The following is a 16,338-nucleotide window of genomic DNA, read 5'->3' on the forward strand; positions in this document are numbered from 1 at the left end:
GGGAACGCCACGAGGCTGAGAGAGGTGTGGAAGAGAGAATTAGAGGCTCCAAAGCCCTTCTAAGAAGAGCTTTTTCTAGAGCATGTGTGAGCTAGAAACCATCGCCCTTCACACATGGGAAACAGTCTGCATGACAGATTCACTTTCATCACCTCCAACAGGGAGGTTAGTGCTCCTCAAACGATCAGTTTTTTCCCTCCACTGTGTGGTAGACTGATACTTCTGTAAAATGCAATAAAAATGAATTAAGAGAGAAATGAAAAAAATGTAAATATAAGCCCATTTAAAGAAATCATTAGATTCAACAAGCAATAAGTGTCCCTTGCAGCCACATGTTTATCTGCTCTGCCTCCATCTGGGGAAAGGGACCCAAGCACCCCAGGTCCCAGGAGGTCAAGAGAGGTGCATGGACTGAGCTCAGCCCAGCTGGAAGGAGCAGTCACCTTGCTCAGCCCATCAAAGAGCACGTTGAAGTGGGGCAGCACGGCGCCTCGGGCCACCTTGACAATGTTGTAGAGCGCCTCGCAGGCGTAGTAGCGCAGCCTGCTGTCCGCGTCATTGAAGCAGGTCAGCACCGGCTCGATCAGCTCCTTCAGGTAGAGCCCTGAGTCCTGCGATGGGGCACGAGGGGAAGAAGACAGCTCAGAAGGGATCGGCTGACATCCCGGCTCCCTCGGAGATGCTCAGGCCTGGGTGAGCCCTTCCCAAGCCTGCCTCCCTGGAGGGGGACCACGCCTGGAGACGGGGCCGCAAAGCCAGACCTGCTGGTCTTAGGCGTGGAAGGAGTGGCGATAAAAAAACCCAGGTCTGCAACACCCTGCTGGGACTTGGGAGGGAAGGTGTCTGGATGACTCAGAGTCAAGGCCATGGCTGGCGTGTCTGTCCCTGGGGAGAGAGGCCCACCTTGCCCAGTGCGATGGAGCAGGCGGCCAGGCCGATGAGGCCCCCTTTCCGGCTGTGGGGGTGCTGAGACAGGGCGAACTCCTGAGACAGGGTCTGGATCACATGCTTGATTTGCACGGTATTGTTCTGGGCCACGAACTCCCGGACCAGCCTGGAGAGACAGGAGAGAGGGGCTGTGGGGATCAGGCCACCCCTGCTGTTGGCTCCTGGAGGAAGGAGGGAGGTGACCTGTTTAGAAAGAGGAACCGGGAGTCAGGCATCTCAGGCAGGTCTTCCCAGTTCTGCAATTGGCTGGGCCATGGGTGCTTCCCTACTCTGGCTCTCAGTTTCCCTTTGTGTACAACAAACGAACAGTTGTGTCTGGAACAGTGGTACTATCTCACTTCCGGGAATCTGAGAGAATGCAAATAAACGTCCCATTGGAGACCAAAAAATACAGTGCATTGTCAGTTGCTCAACCATCTTTATGCAACACTCGCTCAACTTTCCATTCATGCATCCGAGAAGTTCTCCGCATCTGGGCCATTATTTCCAGGGATGGTGCTGGGGACACACAGCTGGACCAGGCCCCAGTCCAATGGGCTAGATCCACACACAAACAGCAAACTGCAGCAAAGTGGCACACGTGTTATCACAGAAGCAAGAAAACACAACAGGCCAGGTCTCCAGGGCCGTCCAGTAGAGGTGGCAGAGAGATGCCAGTTGAGTCAGATCTTAAGAACATTTGAGGCATTTTCTAGGTAAGGAAAGGAAGGCAGGGTGTCTTGGGCACAGGGAAGAGCCTGGTCACAGGCAAAGAGTGCCGAGAAGACGTGGCATGCTGAGGGCAGGACCAGGTGTCGAGTGTGTGGAAGGAACAGCTAGAGACAGTTAAGGAAAAGATGAACCAGTGCAAGTTCTCCAGCAAGGGGTGACGACACGCCCAGACCCCAGCTTTACCAGATACCTCTGGTGGCCACTTGGAGAAGCAGAGCTGGGGCAGGGGCGGGGGTGGGTCTGACAGAAAGAACTGACGCCAAGGACAAACCTTCCAGCAGAACCCTGCAGCTACTGGGTAAGGAGGACCTGAAATGTGGCTGAGGTGGCCGGAAAGAGCAGGAGGGATTGTTTCTAGGATGCAATAGAAAAGCATCAGTAGCCATGTTAACACAGGGGTAGGTGGGCAGATGGCGCCTCCAAAGTGTCTCCCTGGGCAGTGACGCTAACACAGAGAGGGGCAGGTCAGGGGGAGGCTGTCTTTGTGGGAGGGAGTGCCTGGGCTCACCCCAGGGGTGCGGGGGGACGCTTCCCCAGACAGGCCCTGCCCTGAGCAGAGAAGAGCGGAGGGAGGCCTGGGTCTGTACAGACCAGTCTGTTGTCAGAGCCCCATAGGCACGGAGGCCAAGCCTTTGCCCTCCAGAAGCTCACAGCATCCCTGCGGTGAGAGGCCCCACGTGGGACGATGGCAGCATGAGTGGCCCAGATCACTGCGGGGGGAGCTGCGGCTGGGGCAGTCAGGGAAGGCTTCCTAGGCGGGGGATGGGAGCCGGGTCCTGCAGGAGGCGGGAGAGAGAAGGCAACAGACCTTCCAAGCAAAAGGAACTGTGTGAGCAAAGGCAAGGAGGGGGAACTGGCCAACCTTGCCCAGGACCCCAGGGGCCAGAACAGCAGTGGGAAACCTCGAGGACGGGCAGGCTCTGGTAACTGGGGCATCTCCAGCTAGGAGAATATTCATATCATGCAACAGGAGCCTTTCATGGTTATTCTGAGCACGTGAGAGCGTGTCTTGAGGAGCCTGGAGCCATGTGTGGGGTGCAGCCACTGAAGGTGGGAAGTAGGAGGTCTAGAGACCGCGGACTTTCAGAAGCAACTACGGAGACTCACTCTCACCTCGCCTTGCGTCCAATCATGGTGGGTACATTGCTCGCCTGTTGCATAAATGGGATCTCAAGTTGGCCTGAAGAATTTTAAGAATGGTCATGTTCAAAAGGTATTAATTAGTCTGTGTGGTTCCAGCTCAGTGTGAGGAACTTCTAGTAATTAGAGCTGTTCAAAACCACATGTGCTGTCCTATGAGACACTGACCACACCTACAAAAAGGCTGTTCAAAGAGGGGTGGGCAATGGTTTGATAAAGACTTAACACAGCAAATCATATGGAGCACCTACCGTGTGCCAGGCACTGTTCACACAGAGGTGACAAAACAGGCCTGGCTCCTGGCTGGTGGAAGTTGGAGCAGAGATGGGTATTTCAGGAAGGGGCTGTACAAAGGGCCTATCAGGTGCCTCTTGCTCTGATCTTTATGGGGCTGAGGGCTATGGATGGAAGACGAATGCCAGTTCATAGGCTCCAACTCCCAAAGGAGAGTAACAAGGCCTGGCAGGGATGGTTCTACATAAACCTGTCTGGTCTCCCAAACTGGGCAAACCAGCCAGGTGAGGCCCGGTGACCTGCCAGAGAGCCTGTCTCTGAGTATTTATAGACAGAGACAGCCCCTTGGGAAAAGCCCTGCAGGTGCCACAGAGAACAGCTGGAGCATTGGTGGTTCAGTGGTAGAATTCTCGCCTGCCACGCGGGAGGCCCGGGTTCGATTCCCGGCCAATGCAATGCAATGTTGCTTTTATTGCCTTTTCCTGGCCAGTTTCCTCCCAGAGATTCCACTGGAGGAGCCCATTTCCTCAAGCACAGCAGGCCTGCACAGCCCAGGTGCCCACGAATCTGACACCACACTTCCTGCTGAGTGAGCACGGGAGGAATGGCTGGGTTCTCCAGAGCAGCACTCACTACTGGCACTGGAACCATGGCCTTGATGCTTTCACCCTAGGGGACTCCTGCTGTGCTGCCCTTGGCCTTGGCTAGTCTCCAGCAGGAAGCTGGAGTGAAACCTGAGAACAGTGAAACAGCCCAACACAAGCCCAAGCAGATGGAAAGGGAGGATTCAAACATCAGAGAGGAGACAGTCTCCCAAAGTCCCAACACGCTTTTCTTTCTGACAAAGACTTTAAGCTCTTGTTTCTGTCCCGAGGTCTGAAGGCAAATCAACTGCACACGCTCACCCTCTTGCTCTGCAGCCTAAGCTTTCTGTCCTTGCAGCTGTGCTGATGCGGCAGCATCAGGGACTGGCTTTATGTTCTGTGAGCTAGCATATACACACACAGAGGCCCAGCAACAGGGTTAAAGGGAGGTGTCCACACAGCTGCTAACAGCTGGAGCATTGGTGGTTCAGTGGTAGAATTCTCGCCTGCCACGCGGGAGGCCCGGGTTCGATTCCCGGCCAATGCAGCAGTAAACTTTTTTAAACCTAAAAGATTAAATTGGAGACTTCAAACTGCCTAAAGAATTTGTGAATACACCCTGAAAATTAAGAATGACTTGTTTCTAGCTTGGATTTTAAATGCCTTCTTCAAAAACCATTCAAGTTTCCTGAATTCCATGAAGATCCAGAACCTGGTCTCCTTGCTCTTGAAGAGTCCAGGCTATTGGGATGCACCGAAGCCCACCGAAGACAGCTGTGCCTCCCCACGCCTGCAGACAGCCTGCCGGGAAGCCAGGACACGTCTCTGCGTGCTATAAGTCAGACTGGCACCAGGAGCTGCATGTGGACATCTCTGACGTGTCAGCAAGGGATCCAAAGACGCAATATGTGTGCGGCAACACAGACAGCCCTGGGACCACCTCTCCTGTCTCCTTGTTTCAGGTCCCAAACGTTCACTGAGCAACCAGAAAGGGCCCCTCCCAGCGTGTGGGGTGCATTCCGCGCCCTCACCCGGGTGGGAGGAAATAAGAGAGAACTCAAGGACTATGGTGCAAACAGAATAAACCTGGTAAGAAGAGTGGGTGACCAGGGACAGGTAAGAAAGAGAACGCCCGTGTCTGGTGGGAGGCCATGTGGCGCGGCTCCCTGAGGGGCGGCACTGAGAGGGGCTCTGAAGGCTTCTAGAACAGTGTTCTGGAGCTGCTCAGGATGAGGCTGGACAGCGGCTCAGAGGAAGGAAGAGCAGGCAGGCATCTGGTCTGGCAGAAGCCAAGGCCACAGGAGGAGAAGTGGACGACAGGCTGGAGAAGCTGCGCCCTGCCATGCGGCTCGGGACCCTGAATGCTCGGGACAGGAACTGGCATTTAGTCCTGGAGGCTGCGAGGGGCGGGGAGGCTGTGAACGGGCGAGTGAGTGAGCTTTAGGAAGGGCCGTCTGCAGCGCTGGGCGGTGTGGATGTGCTGGCTCAGAGGGAGCCTGAACAACAGCGAAAGGTATAGGGAATGCGGCTCTAAAGTCAGGTGACAGCCTGCAAGAGTCACGGGGCCTCCTGAAGGGAGAAGATGGGAAAGGGGGACACGTGTGCTCCGCACCCCCTCGTGCAAGCGCAGCAGTGCCTTTCTCCTTGCTCGACACCAGCTGGAAGGCTTCTCCCACCGAATCCTACTAGGACTCAATTCCGGGTACCCAGGCCACTACAGAGACGATGGCCCACTCTTCAAGTCCTGCAGCTCCGGGAACCCCTAGTTTCTACTCTCTGTACGTTTGCACTTAATGGTAGAATATTCTTCATCTCCAGGCTGGAGGGAAAGCTGTGAGAACATGTTCTCACCAAAAGCATCACCTGGAGAGTACCGGGGCTGGCCGCAGTGCTCTAACTCCGCACTAGGAACTCCAGAATCGCCCCCGTCAGCCAGCCTGTGATGTGGTCTCTCTACATCACAGGGCAAGTGCAGAGAGGGAAAAAAAGCAGCTACAAGGGGAAGCAGAGCAAGTGAAGTTTAAAATCTGGGCATCCCTGGTCTCTCTTCAAAAGACCACACTGCCTCTCCTTTCATGCACAGCCTGGGAGCCGGGGTATCTGACACTGAACTCATTTTGAAGTTAACATTTGGCCCAGAAACTCTCATGATCACAACCCCCTGGAGACCTTGACTGATGCAAAGGTCACAGGCATTACTGGAGAAGGGAATCCGCTTCTGCCTGGTTTCCTCCAAAAAGAACTGAAAATCCCTGCTGGAGAGGTGTCCCCTAGAGGTTGCTCAGAGCCTCCATTCTCAACTGGTCAGCGGTGTCACCGGATGGCAGAGACACCCACTGCCCAGAAGAGACAAATGCCAAAGTGAGCCAATGCCAAGCTCTTGACACCCCCTCCACGTGGTGAAGACGAGTCACACTGACTACCCCTCCCCGAGGGGAGGAGAAGCCACAGACAGGGTAGGACGCATTTGGGCCCTTATTGGCCAAGGGAGAACCTGGGGCCACAGCCTCAGCAACACACTGGACCTCTTGGCATCTATAACACAGTGCGGTGACAGTCACAGGCCGCGTGGGGACTGGTGAATCGACCACTTCCTAAGCACTCACTCTATGCTGAGCATTTCAGGGCTCAGTTATTCCCCAGGACAACCTCTTCCCGTAGCTATCATTACCCCATCTTCCAGATGTGAAACGGCCTCAGAGAAATCAAGTCCCTTTCAACTGTCTCTCAGTTCCTCTCTCCTGTCTTCTTAAGCCACTTCAGCTGCAATCAGAACACACCCCATCACAGATGGCAACTCCCTTGTGTGGAACAGAGGACCCTAAGTAGCATGTAGTGTTCTCCATACATTTTCCCACACTGTTCAGTGTTCAGATATCCCCAAAGCCTCCTCCCCACACACAGGGAGTACAAATGAGGTGTGCATTTGAGATCTTTTGAAATGAAGCTCTAGAGCTGGTCTTCTACTGTGAAGGCAGGAGCTAAGTAACCATTTATTGAGCATTTACTATGTGGCGGGCCACGTGCTGGATACTTTACATGCATGATCTAATTTAAACCTTAAAACAAGTCATTGAGTTAGGTACTATTATACCCATTTTACAGCTAAGGGAAACTGAGGCTGAGAGAAGTTAAGAAACATACACAAAGTCATGCAACTTGTGGATGACTAGTCTAAAAAGCAAACCTAGCCTTTTCTGATCCCAACGCTTGAACTGTTACCATTATGTTACACCATCCCCCTCCCCAAATATCACAGCTACTACCTATTGGCTGCCCACTGAGTGCCAGGCACTTTACATTTATTATTTCATTTAACTTCAATCCCATTTCATTTGGAGATGTCCAAATGTCCCAACCTCTGTCCCAGGTGGCAGAGGTTTTAGCTACTGCACTTGGGTTCTCATATGTTCAGTGGAGACACCTCAGCTGCACGGTGGGTTAATAATTACAACGACTTTATACTGTTTTTAGAGTATTAAACTAGATAAGGCACATAATGTGCTCTGCACTGCACATGCTCAGCGACAGTCCTAGTGCAAAGTCAGATGCAGGGAGGCTGGATCTTACATCCACCGTGCGAGATCGTGTTCATTCAATACATGTTGGCCGAGCACCTGCTCTGCTGCTGGCTCCAAGACAGATAGAAAGATAAACCCAGAGCTAACAGTTATTCCTGCAACGTGAAACTTTCAGCATGGACTTGGGGCTCCTGCCTTCTCTCCCCCTGGCAAGTCCAACTATCCCTTCCAGTTCCCCGTGCGACATACCACATTCCGACGGCACACCCGGGCAGCAGCGTCCCTCAGAGAATCCGGGTAAACATCTCCATCTGCTCTGCTGAGTATTTACGTAATTTGGTTTCCATTTGCTCACCAGTCTCCAATAACGGGATGGGAAAACCAGCACATCTGCTGCTGAGCAAGGGACAAAGACCTTCTGAAAAGGCCTCGGAATGAACTGATGGAACATACACTGGGCATCCACCGGATACAACCCGTAGGAAAACAACAAAGGAGAAACAAGCGTCAGAGGCAGAGCAGGAGGCCTGTTTTGATCTCAGGTGACAATAATTGTGACCACTTAACGAACGCTTCCCTCACACAGCAGCAAAATACCACTGACATTATTTTAAAAATTGAGAAACAATTCACATACCATAAATTCACTCTTTTAAAAGTCAGTGGCTTTTAGTGTATTCACAAAGTTGTACAACTATCACCATAATCAAGGTTAGAACACTTTTACCATCTCCAAAAGAAACCTTGTGCCCAACAGCGGTCACTCCCCATTTCCCCCCAACCTCCGGAGCCCCTGGCAAGCACTAACCTACTTTTTTGTGTCTACAGATGTGCCTATTCTGGACATTTCACATAAATGGCATCATACAGTATGTGGCCTTTTGTGACTGCCTTCTTTACTTAGCATGTTTCAAGGTGCATTTTTTTAAGATAAGGAAACCGAGGCACAGGGAGGTTAAACCAGAGGCCACTAAGTCAGGTGCTCACAGCGGCCAGGCAGGAGATACCAAGGAGGCGGCCCAGGGAGGTGAGACGGGCGCTGGGGAACTCGCCAACGCAGGTAGCAAAGGTCCCGCTGATCGGCTACGTGGGAACGTGGGCCCCACAGAGCCGCATCTCCCAACTCTTTCAGGGAAGGCAGAGATCCGAATTTCACTGTGAAATTTCTCAATCTAAAATACTCTGTGACCCAGGCCAAACCAAACAGGTCTGTGGGCAGGACACAGCCCCTGTGATGCCTGGATGAAGCAATCTGCCAAGGGTCCCACTCTGATAAGCAGCCGGGGTGGGTGGCATTCTGACTGGCATTCCCTAAACTGCCTCAAGTCACTTGGGAATAAATATAGTCTTGTGCCAATAGGCCGATTTGGTCAACAACAGACTGCACATACTGCAGTGGTTGCATAAGATTGTAGTGTGGTATTTGTACTGAATCTTTTCTATATTTACATATGTTGAGATAACACAAATCCTTACCATTGTGTTACAGTTGCTTCCAGCACTTAGTACAGTAACACGCCATACAGGCGACACCATATAGCCTAGGTGTGCAGCAGGCCGTACCCTCTAGGTTTGTGTAAGCGCACTCTGTAATGTTTGCACAAGGACAAAATCGCCTGATGACACATTTCTCAGAATATATCCCCCTTAAGTGACGCATGACTATTGTGTCTTCCCCACAGAGGCGGTTGGCTAAAAAACGATCCAGGTCACACTGTACAGTTCAACCTTTACCTGATCACAGAGCTCCGGGGACCCCTTGTCCCCACCCCCAGCAGGCCGCAAGGCCTGATTGAGGATGGGCTTCCACCAGCCCTCTCTGGGCCTTCCTGCAGGGCTTTTGAACTCCAAGTTCGGGAACGCTAGAGACTTGACCACCAAGGGCGCCGTCTCTCCCAGCCAGCAGTGAGACGCACGGGCCCTGCCCTCGCAATGCCTGGCACAGCGAGCACCCAGCACGTTTATCAGACGCCTGCCAGCATTTCTCCTCCACGTTAGCCTTTCCTAGAGCACAGCCTGGGGTCTACCAACCTTTTCATTAGGACTGATCAATGACTATGTCCCCTAAAATCGAGAACCCACAAAATCCGAAACAGTCATTCTAAAAATCTTAACCTGAGTGTCTTATCCTTTAGGAAATTGTGTGGTTGTGTTGGAATGAGGTTGTGGGGGGAAAAGCTCTCCAGGCCTTGTGCACAACAGGCTCACAACATTTAGCCAACAGATGCTGGTCACTTAACACCATGCTAGAGGTCTTGACAGTCGGGATCCGGGGGTCCCTCAGTTGAAGCCAGCATCCATCTCTCTGCATTTTTACTGTCTGAGATGCCTGTCGTTGTGATAAAACCCCCTCTTATTAGTGGTTTTAAGCCCTCATTGGAACGCCATATGCAGTACTGGCTCTGTCACCTAAGCAGACAGGCTCTGGAGAACTGAGAGTGGCAGCTAAAACCACCATGGAGATGTCCAAGTTTGAAAATTTCTTTTATCACATGAATGCCCCATTTTTCGTAGAGAGAAAACATTCACGTAGTGGGGAAGCCTTTTGAGATGCTGATGAACCCGGGTTTTCTGGCCAGGTTCTAGCTGTGAAACAATGGGAAGATAACTTAACCTCAAGGGGCCTCTGCTTCCTCATCTGTGAAATGGGGTAACACCACCCAGCTCATAGGGCAGCCATGTAAAATAAATGAGACGAGGGATGTACAATGGCCAAAGGGAAGCTTCTCTATTCCCCGAGCCTGGCCCCAAATGGGGCAGACAACATTTTATTACACGTGCACTCCCAGGTTTCACTATGACCACTGTTATGCACTGAACTGTCCCCTCCCCACCAAACTCACATGTTGAAGCTCTGACCTCCAACGTGAGAAAGGGCCTGTAAGGAAGTAATTAAGGCTAAAAGAGGTCATAAGGGTGGGGCCCCGATCCCACAGGATTAGTGTCCTTATAAGAAGAGCCACCAGAAGTGCCAACTCCCATCCGAAACACGAGGTCATGCAAGCACACATGGGAGGTGGCAGCCACCTAGAAGCCAAGAGAAGAGTTTTCGGAAGGAAACCTACCTTTTTTTTTTCTTTTTCTTTCTGTTTCCATAAAAAGGACAAAAATCTACCCTACTGGCACTTTGATCTTGGACTTCCCAGTCTCCAGAACTCTGATTAGAAATTTCTGTTGTTTACGCCATGCAATCCGTGGTACTTTGTTACGTAAGTTCAGGCAGATGAATAAATCCCATTGCTGGAGCTTTTCTTTAAAGGGATCCCTAATCAAACCTTCCCGTGCCTGTGGGGCTCAGGCTGGCAGAGCAGCTGTGGGCAGTAGGCTACCTGGTCTGGGAGAGCCTGGGGCAAACCTGATGGGCAGTTAGTGCTGCAGCCTTCTGCTAACACATGCCACGTGCTGCCAAGGACTAAAGTATGAAGGCAACACGAAGGTGTGGACCCTGCCTTCAGGGGGCTCACAGTCTAGGAGGGGTAGCAGATTTAGAAACAGCGACAGCAGAGTTGTACCCATTTTCTATGTGCTACTGTAATACATTACCACAAACTTAGTGGCTTAGAACAACACAAATTTATTATTCTGGGTCTCACTGAGCTGAAATCAAGTGCTGTCAGGGCTGAGTTACTTTCTGGAGGCCCTAGGGGAGAATCCACTTCCTTGCCAGCTTCTAGAGGCTGTCTGTGGTCCTGGGATGGTGGCTCTCTCCCGGCGATGCCAGCAATGACAGGTTAGGTTTTCTCACATCACATCACCCGACACTGACTCTTTTTGCTCCCCTCTTCCCATTTAAGGACTCTTGCGGTTACAATGGGCCCAGCAGGATAATCCAGGACAATCTTCCCCTTTGAAGGTCAGCTGATGAGCAACCGTAATTCCCCCTTACCATGTAATGTAACGTATTCGCAGGCTCTAGGGAGTAGGACGTCTTTGGGAGATCATTATTCTGCCTATCAAATAGTGATAAGAGCGTTACCGATAGATAACAATTATGTAATATATATGTTATAAATAATCAGAACAGTTATGAAATAATTCTATATATATAGCATATTATATAACAATTATAACATGCCAAGTACTGCACTAAGCACTTTACAACATTAGCTCAAACACGCCTATGAATGCAATTATTGTTCTCATTTTACAGATGAGGAAACAGAGGCAGAGGGGATAATTAGCTTGCCCATGGTCACCCAGCTAGTAAACTGGAGCTTGAACCCCAGCTGTCTGGCCCCAGAGCCTACTCTTAACCACTATGCCATGCAGCCTCTCAAGAAATAGGGTGTCTTAGAGGGATCACTTACCTAAGAACAGGACTGAGCACTTTCATTTCTGAGGTACGTGAGCTGACTCACCTACACCACACAGGTAACTGCTAGTACTGTGACCCTTCTTTTACCAGGCGCCTGCAGCCTATATGAGAGCTTAATTAATAGTGTTTGGTTGAGGGTCACTTTGACCAAGCCCAATGAAGAATGTATTCAAATATACAATATTCCATACGTACCTGACACATAGAAAGTGCTCAGATGTGCAAAATGCTGGTGAGGTATTGATAAATAAATCCCTATCTGTCTCTGAGCAACAAGTGAAACACACGTTCTAAGGAACATATCAAACTGGCCGGCCATTGCTAATTCCAAACATGACTGCAAAAGGCTGGAAATGCACCAGAGGCTCTTTGAGACCAGTGCTTCTCAAACTTTAATGTGTGCACAAATCACCCAGGGATCTTGTTAAAACACAGATTCTGACTTCACAGGTCTGGAGTGAAGCTCGAAAGTCTCTTTCTAACAAGCTCCCAGGTGATATCGATGCTGCTGTGTGTACGCCACACTTCGGGGCAGCAAGGTCCTCAGACTGCAATGTTACTTCCCCCACAGAACACGTAGGGTCCTTCATCTATTCAGACACCACTTGTCAAATGTCGCCAGGCACTGTGCTAAGTGCTGAGAAGAAATAACACAGGGTTTCTGCTCTCGAGGAGTTCACAGTCAAGGCCCTACTGAATTTCTCCGAATCCCACAAATCAAGGGCAATGTTCAATAAAAAATGAACCCCATTAAAGACAAAAACCCATACAGAACTGTCGGCAGAATGACAGCACTTATATAGGTTGTGCTGGAAGCCACAATAATGTTGAGATGAATACTTATGCTCAAGGACTCAACAGATGACTCAAGCTATGATAAAACCAGATATTTCTGAGAAGCTGAGTGGGTGAGGAACAAAACTGGGTGTCAAGGCAACTTCGAAGCCAACAAAATCCCTGGACATGAAACCACTAGGTTCCCCCTAGTCAGTATGGCAATACTCATTAAGACTTGCTAGCATTAGCGAGCAGTCAAGAAAGTGGTACCTGATCAGAGACGCAGCAACATGGTTGTGGACATACTGCATGGGATGGTCCTCTTATCAAAGTTCAAACCCTTCAGTTTAGAAGGACACTTAAATCCAAAGCCAAAGCCATTATGGCAGTGGGTCTCAACAAGGACAATTTTGTACCCTCAGGGGTCATGTGGCAATGTCTAGAGACATTTTCGGTTGTTACAACTGATAGACTGCTACTGTCATCTAGTGGGTAAAGGCCAGACATACTGCTAAAAACCCTGCAAGGCACAGGACAGGCCACTACAACCAAGAATTATCTGTCTCAAAATGTCAATAGGCTGAAGTTAAGAAACCCCGAGTTAAGGAATGCAGGTCAAAGAATGTATGTTATACCATGGAATAGATCAGAGCAGGCCAACATTTCTGCAATGACAGAAAGGTTCTATAATCTGTGCTGCCCAATATGGTAGCCAATAGCCACATGTGGCTATTGAACACTTGAAGTATGGGTAATGAGACTGAAAAATTAAACTTTAAAATTGTATTTAATCTTTAGTAAAATAAATTTAGATAGTCACGCATGGCCAGCGGCTACCTTACTGGACAGGGCAGAACTACAGTCCACCTTTTCTGACTCTCGCATTGGCATTCTTCCAGTTTCACAGCCTGCTTCCTTTCACTCTTCTGAAATCACCCACCCACCTGATTTTATCACTAAGATTTGACTGGGAAAAAATACACAAAAGTAAAATAATACTATAGCTAAAAAGAAAATCATAATATAACATTCCCAGTTAAACATTCCCTGTTTTGTACATTGGGAGAGAAAGTAAAAGATGAGATCACTGTTACACATACAATGTATTAGTTAAGATAGCACAAGCAAGAAAGGTCAACTGATCTGGGTGTAATAACAGATAAAACCCCCCTCTGAACCTTGAGATCATGAGGTTTCGGATCCGATTTCTCCACTTGGTCATCTAACAGGACCTTCCGACTCTCAGAAGCTGGGTAAGAAACCAGGCGGGTCAACATCACTAGCAAATTCTCCCACTCTGACTTCTCTCCCATCACAGAGGCCAACTCTCTCATTTGCTGGTTTTGGTGGCGCCACCACACTGAAGACCCACCATGTGCCAGGCACTGTGCAAAGCACCACACATACATTATGTCACTTCATTCTAACTGCAGCCCTTTAAGGCACCAGGACATTAAAAAACTTGGACCAAACCATACAGCCAGTCGGGGGCAAAGCAGGGATTCCCAGATATGACTCCAAATCTCCTGCTCTTAAACACTGCGCTAAGGGCCTGAACCCTGGGAAAGTTAACACTGGCTGGGAAGGTGTGAAGCGTCCCCCCGGGGAGCAGAGCAGCCAGGGGCTGCACAACCAGGGAGGTGTCCCGGCCGCTCTTACTTCTCGATCTCCAGCGCGGCCACCTTCCGCTTTTCGTACAGCTTGTCATTGAGGGCGCGAACGATGTTTGGCGTGAGGGGCGAGAAGTCCTTCTCGGGGTTCATGGTGGTAGCTCGAGAAGCCTCGCGACTCCTTAGCCCGCGGCTGCCGGGGCCGCGCCGGTGCCAGGGGAGTCTACGGCTCCGCGCTGCCCCCGGCGCCGGCTCATGGGCCACGCCGCCCCAGGCCCCCCTGCCTCGCTCTGTCGCCGCGCCTTGGAACCCAGGCCCAGACCCCGCGCCTGCACTCCTGACCCTGGCCACCTAACAGCTCAAGCGACCCTCTCCCGCCAGATGCCGGCGGCACTCACGGGGCAGCGGCCATGTTACTCGGGACACATGACTCCTCAGCAGCTTCCGCCTTCCGCCGCGAGGACCCGCCCCCCTACGGCCACGCCCCCGCACGCCGGCCGCAGGTGGGTTGGCCACGCCCCCTCCAGGCTCCACCCCCGACCCTCACTGTCTCCTGCGCCCCCTGGTCCGAGTGTGGGTTGAGACGTGCTTTACGGGGTCGAGTCACACACTCAGCTGCCGGCATGTCATGGGCTTCTGTAACGCTGTGACACAGAAGGGCTTCTTGGAGTCAGATTCACTTAGCATAATTTATTCAGTACTCACCGAATTCACCAGTTCATTCACTACTTAAGTCACTTACCAGTCAATGTCGTGTATGACGATGTTTCCCAAAGTGGGGTAACACCATCATCATTTTCGCCATATCCTGGCCACTTGTCCTAGTATTTGTTTAATGTTTTTCTCAAATTATCACTTTAAAAAATCTTAAATTCCTACTTTTAGCTTTCCTTATCCACTAAAATCATGGATTTCAACAGGTAGTTATATATTTTTTCTAAGACATTAAAGTAAATTCTCAATTAAACACAGTGCTACCTACCTGTCTACCGCCTAAAATCTCAGTTACCTAAAGTGGCTGTCACCCCACCGTGTGGAAGACGGCGTGTATTTACCCTGCTCTGGGAGGGCTGGGTTACAGGCAGAGGACCCCCAAATCTGCTGACTGTGGGTCACCAGGTGAATCCACTGGAAAACAACCCCTTCGGATGCTTTGAAGTCACACTAAATGGTGGAACTGAAATTGCAGCTCTGTGGTAAAATTTTAAAAAGCAATTTGTGGCCAGAATGTGGTTAAAGATGCAGCAATGGGGAGAGGCTTCAGGGTTCCTTATTCTAAGCTTTCAGAATGAACAGGGACTTAGGCTAGATTTCAGTGGAGCTCAATGCATATTAAATATGAACAGTTTTAGAATGCATGGTGGTACTTTGAGTGAAAAGTACACATATAGAGCTTATGACAATCTTAAGAATGGAGTATTATCCTTAATTCATAGATCACAAACAGGGACACAATGAGGGACAATGGTAGGCAGAATTCCAGGATGGGCCCTAAGATTCCCACCCATTTGGGCACCTGCCCTGTATAATCCCCTCCCCTTGAGTGTGAGCAAGACTTGTAAATATGATGGGCTATCACTAACGTGATTATATTGTGTAATACAGCAGAAGGGATTTTGCAGATGTAATTAAGGTCCCCAATCAGTGAACATTCAGTTAACAAAAAGGGAGATTATCTTGGGTGGGCCTGACCTAACCAGGTGACTCCTTAAAAGAAAAAAAAAATTTTGAAGTGGGAGAGAGATTCTCCTGCTGGCTTTTAAGAGTAAACAGTCATGTGAACTAACTATGATGGGCCACATGGTAAGGACCTGAGAGTGGTCTCTGGTTGCTGAGAGAAGTCCCCTGTTGTCAGTTGCCAAGAAAATGGGGAATTTAGTTATGTGGTCTCAAGGAAATGAGGAAATGCATGTTGCCAACACACTGAGGGGCTTGGAAGCAGACATTTCCCTAGCTGAGCCTCCCGATGAGGTTGCAGCTGGCTGGCACTCTGATGTCAGCCTTGTAGGACCCTGAGCTGAGAACTCAAGGTTCAGTCCATTCTCAACTCCTAACCCATGGAAACTGTGAGATAATAAATTTATGTTGTCTTAAGTTCCTAGGTTTGTGGTAATTTGTCATACAGCGATAGAAAACTAACACATGGGCTAATCCAAAACTCAGTAAGTCACAGAGATACTGTGTCTAGAAAAATCCATGTTTTCTTTTTCCTTTCCTGGTGGGGTTTTCACAGTTGTTAAAACCTTTTCCAACACAATTCAATGGATGAAGGTATGTGCATCAACAATCTGAAAACTGTCCCAAATATAGATCCATCTTCAGAGAAAATGCATGGCTCTTACCTTGATACCAAGCAGTACTGCCAAGGACATTTTCAAATGTCTTTCCAAGTTTGTCTTTGGGATTTTGATGATGGTTGATGCAAAACAATGAAAGAATTTAAATCAATGGAAATGATTTGGGTCTATTTCTCCAATGTGTGTTCATTTCCACTGGAC

General features: G+C 49.9%; 1 protein-coding gene and 2 non-coding genes across 4 annotated transcripts in view; 2 read left to right on the plus strand and 1 right to left on the minus strand.

The window, feature by feature from the left end:
- The window catches only part of VAC14 (VAC14 component of PIKFYVE complex), a 98,811-nt gene extending 84,538 nt beyond the window's left edge, over positions 1 to 14,273 (minus strand). Inside the window, exons 1-3 of one of the 2 annotated variants that reach the window (XM_045533995.1) lie at positions 13,890 to 14,273; positions 904 to 1,054; positions 444 to 611 (exon numbers count right to left, since the gene is read on the minus strand). In XM_045533995.1, the coding sequence (XP_045389951.1) occupies positions 444 to 611; positions 904 to 1,054; positions 13,890 to 13,993 (423 nt within the window). In that variant the 5' untranslated portion in view covers positions 13,994 to 14,273. The remainder of the gene's footprint in view (positions 1 to 443; positions 612 to 903; positions 1,055 to 13,889) is intronic. The other variant, XM_045533996.1, reaches the window with a different exon arrangement.
- Positions 3,418 to 3,488, plus strand: TRNAG-GCC. The gene has a single exon. It is a non-coding gene; the product is annotated as a tRNA-Gly (tRNA).
- TRNAG-GCC lies at positions 4,094 to 4,164 on the plus strand. Its single transcript has one exon. It is a non-coding gene; the product is annotated as a tRNA-Gly (tRNA).
- Positions 14,274 to 16,338: the final 2,065 nt, after the last annotated feature.

Source organism: Lemur catta, chromosome 20 (genome assembly GCF_020740605.2).
Source record: "Lemur catta isolate mLemCat1 chromosome 20, mLemCat1.pri, whole genome shotgun sequence".
Lineage (NCBI taxonomy): Eukaryota > Metazoa > Chordata > Mammalia > Primates > Lemuridae > Lemur > Lemur catta.